The 5,168-nt window shown below is 43.1% G+C and overlaps 1 protein-coding gene across 1 annotated transcript in view; it reads left to right on the plus strand.

The window, feature by feature from the left end:
* The window catches only part of LOC118395624 (uncharacterized), a 180,880-nt gene extending 177,300 nt beyond the window's left edge, over nucleotides 1-3,580 (plus strand). Inside the window, exons 5-6 of the mRNA XM_052465141.1 lie at nucleotides 2,193-2,277; nucleotides 2,469-3,580. Coding sequence (XP_052321101.1) covers nucleotides 2,193-2,277; nucleotides 2,469-3,067 — 684 coding nt within the window. The 3' untranslated portion in view covers nucleotides 3,068-3,580. The remainder of the gene's footprint in view (nucleotides 1-2,192; nucleotides 2,278-2,468) is intronic.
* Nucleotides 3,581-5,168: the final 1,588 nt, after the last annotated feature.

Genomic DNA, 5,168 nt, shown 5'->3' on the forward strand with positions numbered 1-5,168 from the left:
TTCTTAGACTTTCATTGAGACTCGTTTTGTACTTCAGCACTTTGGATTTGAAAATGACTGAGGTTAATATGTAGACTGTCAGCTTTTATTTCAGCGTATGTATTTTCATCGATATAACCTTTTAGAAATTACAACACTTTTGGTACATAGTCCCCCCTTTTTAAAGGACCAAAAGTATTGGGTCAAATTCACTTAAGTGTATTAAAGTAGTCAAAAATGTAGTTTTTGGTCCCATACTCCTAGCACGCCATTGATTGGGTCGGCAGGGTAGCCTAGTGGTTAGAGCGTTGGACAAGTAACCGAAAGGTTCAATTCCCCGAGCTGAAAAGGTTGTCAGCTCTGTCGTTCTGCCCCTGAACAGGTAGTTAACCCACTGTTCCCCTAGGCCATCATTGAAAATAAGAATTTGTTCTTAACTGACTTGCCTAGTTGAATAAAGGTAAATTAAGTACACCAAGCGTGTGACTCTATAAAATGATTGGATGCATTTGCTGTTTGTTTTGGTTGAGTTTCAGATGATTTTATGCGTCTAACTTTATCACTCATCATTATTCAATATTCATTCAGTACTGTCTGTAATTATGGTAGCATCCACATTAATGTAGAAGTGTTTAGAAACATTCTATTCTTATTTACAATAAAAGTGACTCAATACATTATTTACCATTAATTTCTACTGGGCACAAAATAATTTGAAAAACAACCAAAACAAACAACAAATGCATCCAACAAGTTTGTAGAGTCACAGGCTGGATGTAGTCATTACGTGCTACGACTATGGTACAAATGTAAAAAATTACACAAGTGAATTTGTCCCAATACATCTGGACCCTTAAAATGAGGGGACTATGTACAAACAGTGCTGTAATTTCTAAACGGTTCACCCGATATGGATGAAAATCCCCTCAAATTAAATCTGTCGCTCTGCACTTTCATTGTCATTTCATCATTTCAAATCGAAAGTGCTGGAGTACAGAGCCGTAACAGAATTGTCACTGCCCCAATACTTTGATCTCACTGTACATCAAATTTGATCTCACCCTATTCTGTATACACCCAACAGCGCTTTATAACCAATATACACAAAATGGGACCTTTTTATTTTTTTATCTTTCTCCCCAATTTTGATCTTGTCTCATCGCTGCAGCTCCCCAACGGGCTCGGGAGGCAAAGGTCGATTCATGCACCCTCCGAAACATGACACGCCAAACTGCGCTTCTTAACACCCGCTCGCTTAACCCGGAAGCCAGCTGCACTAATGTGTCGGAGGAAATACCGTTAAACTGACAACCGAGATCAGCCTGAAAGCGCCCGGCCTGCCACAAGGAGTCGCTAGAGCACGATGAACCAAGTAAATCCCCCCCGGCCAAATCCTTCTCTAACCCGGACGACGCTGGGCCAATTGTCCACCACCCTATAGGACTCCCGATCACGGCTGGTTGTGATACAGCCCGGGATCGAACCCGGGTCTGTAGTGACGCCTCTAGCACTGCGCCACTCGGGAGGCCAAAATGGGACTTTACATTTGAAGACTTTTAGACTTTTGTCTGACGTTTACTTAACATAGCCTACTTATATTTACCCACAAGGTTATATTTGTGTCCACCATGATGGGTTTAAAAACAATTATGTCATTCTGTAACTACAGTGTAGGACTCAGACGTAGTGGGGATGGGTAAAAACTGAATGTTGAACGAGTGTTTATTATCTGTATGTATGTGTACGTACCTGAGGGAGTGTATGGCTGTGTAATCTGTATCACCTCCCTCTTCCAGGAGGGGAGGGTCCAGAGGTGCTGCTGGTGAAGAAAGAGGGGTGTGGGGAGGGTCTGGGGAACTCTGAGGGGACCATGGTCATGGAGGACAACCAGACTACACCTCCTCCTGAACCCACAGAGTGTCACTGAGGTGAGTCCATCCAGGTCTTGATTCATTTTGTCTTAAGTGTGGGACCATGCCATTGAATGATCAAATCATTAAAGTGTCAAGTAATCAAATCAAATTGTATTTGTCACGCTCTTCGTAAACAACAGATGTAGACTAACAGTGAAATGCTTACTTACGGGTCCTTCCCAACAATGCAGAGAGAAAAATAACTAGCATGTTTGCATAATACTCAAAGCACTCCCTCATTGCCCAATCAGAAGATGCTCATATCAGATTTCTTGATCGATCCAACATCCTCTCTTACAGTCAGTAGACATGGAGGATGGGAAGCCTGATCTGCTGCTGGTCAAAGAGGAGACAATAGAAGATGGACCAAAGATGGGGGAGCACGGTAAGGGAGAAATACATGTAGCCTACATACAGTAATAGATCTTCAATGGCAATGGTGATGTTGTTTTTTTGTTTATTTTCTAAATTCATAAAATTATATCAATATGTTAAAATATAAAAACACACATTATAATGTATGAACTTGACCAGGTAACTGATTTAAAACTTATTCCCTCTACAATGCCTGTAAAGCCTATTTTGTAACGGTGGTTGGCTGGAGGCCAACAGAGGAGACTGGGCTGCCATCTTGGATTCCCAGACCCAAGAGCCCGGGGACGACCGAGCAGGCCAGGACCAGAGGCGGCATAGTGGAGGTCTATAGATGGGACATCATCCACAACTCTGGGCTGGGGAACAACCCTTTAAACCACAACCAGAAACAGACGGTAGAACACAAAACAACAACTGAATTTAGTCTCCATGACAACAGACTGGCTGAGACCAGAGCGAGGTGTAGATTTGGTCTGTGGGGGCAGGGAGGTGTCCGTATGCGGCTGAAGAGAACAGACACAGACTCGGCTAGCGATACTCCGTCCTGCTCCTATAGTTGTGATTCAGAGAGACTGATGGCGCCTCAGGTTAACCCCCTAACAGGTGCTGCCTTCAGTCTGCCTTCTATAGGATCTATCAACTGGAACATGGATCCTGCGACAACACAGACACTCCCTGGCCTTCATCCTCCTCACACTCTCCTAATGTGCAACCAGACCTCAGTCAATGCCAGTGCCTCAACACTAAATGGCAACACAAGCCCATTGACAAACTCCAGCCACTTTAATAATGGGAATTGATGGGAAATTATGTAAATATATCACTAGCCACTTTAAACAATGCTACCTTATATAATGTTACTTACCCTACATTATTCATCTCATATGCATACGTATATACTGTACTCTATATCATCGACTGCATCCTTATGTAATACATGTATCACTAGCCACTTTAACTATGCCACTTTGTTTACTTTGTCTACATACTCATCTCATATGTATATACTGTACTCGATACCATCTACTGTATGCTGCCCTGTACCATCACTCATTCATATATCCTTATGTACATATTCTTTATCCCCTTACACTGTGTTTAAGACAGTAGTTTTGGAATTGTTAGTTAGATTACTTGTTGGTTATTACTGCATTGTCGGAACTAGAAGCACAAGCATTTCGCTACACTCGCATTAACATCTGCTAACCATGTGTATGTGACAAATAACATTTGATTTGATTTGATTTAGAGTGTCTGGGGACCAGAATAAAAAAAATACACCATCTGGAACATGACAATGTTAGATTCTGGAAATGGTCCTCTACAAGCCGGAATGTTGATTAAAATGATATTTGAACTTACTCTGCCAATTTTCCCGTAGTTTTGGTCCTTCAAGATAAAATATCCACAGGAAAGTATTGTTTACCTGACTTGTTAGAGAACCAGTACTGAAGTAGACATTTTTAACACCTGCGCAAAACTATGTAAACACCTGCAAGACTTTATTAGTATGCATGGTTCGCGTGTGTGTACCATCTTGTACACCTGCCTTCGGTCATAAGCAAACATATTGATTTCCACACACAGACCCACTTTTTGAAGTTGGTTTAATTATACTTTCCTGTGGTCAACCGGCAGAGTAAGTTTAAATATAATTTTATTTAATATTCATGACAGATAAGGAATATGTAAATGTGCGTAGTGTTGTCTACATAATTTAGTGACTATGATAGAGAAAGCACCGTGTGTCAACTTTGGGGGCGCCCTAGCCCAAGATGTAACGTTACTCTTAAAAAGTCTAAATCAATTCTCAGTTGCGATGCGGTTCTAGAAACAAAGCCCATCATATCAAAATAATTTCACAAATGCAAAATATACACTTACTGTACATTGTTTTAAATTACTTTGACAGTTTCAGCCGACAGTATTTTTCAGTTACAAGTTTCTGGCAGCCTTCTTCCGTTACCCACAGGTGTTCGGAGCATGCTAGATAGCTAATTAGCACAGGTGGTCCCTCTGTCTTCTGCAGACACAGAGATATGGACGTGAGGGAACACTAATCCTAATAACTTTACTACAGGCCTTGATAGGGCTAACTTTTTTGTGTGGGGGGGGTATGAAACGTACCTTCCTTATGTTTCCAAAACCGTACCGCAAGCGATACGTGTTCACATTTAGAGCAAACATTGGTTCTATCATCAATAGGCGATAAAGGTAGTTCGAAGTCTATGAATGGGTAGGGGCACCCATGCAGCTGGGGATACGAAGTGCTCTTTGAGAGAGACGAGTTTGAGTGGGGCAGAAAGTTTCCTATGCTGAGGCAGTGAAGAGAGTATAGGATATCCCAAGGACAGGAGCAACCCGTCATTCAGGGTAAGTGTTTTGAGCCCCACATTTTTTTTTACCCCTTTTTCTCCCTAATTTCGTGGTATCCAATTGTTTTTAGTAGCTACTATCTTGTCTCATCGCTACAACTCCCGTACGGGCTCGGGAGAGACGAAGGTTGAAAGTCATGTGTCCTCTGATACACAACCCAAACAAGCCGCACTGCTTCTTAACACAGCGCGCATCCAACCCGGAAGCCAGCCGCACCAATGTGTCGGAGGAAACACCGTGCACCTGGCAACCTTGGTTAGCACGCACTGCGCCCGGCCCACCACAGGAGTCGCTGGTGCACGATGAGACAAGTATATCCCTACCGGCCAAGCCCTCCCTAACCCGGACGACGCTAGGCCAATTGTGCGTCGCCCCACGGACCTCCCGGTAGCGGCCGGTTACGACAGAGCCTGGGCGCGAACCCAGAGTCTCTGATAGCACAGCTGGCGCGGCAGTACAGCACCCCTTAACCACTGCGCCACCCGGGACGCCGAGCCACACATTTTTATCAACCATTTTTTTAAA

The sequence above is a fragment of the Oncorhynchus keta genome, chromosome 16 (assembly GCF_023373465.1).
Source record: "Oncorhynchus keta strain PuntledgeMale-10-30-2019 chromosome 16, Oket_V2, whole genome shotgun sequence".
Lineage (NCBI taxonomy): Eukaryota > Metazoa > Chordata > Actinopteri > Salmoniformes > Salmonidae > Oncorhynchus > Oncorhynchus keta.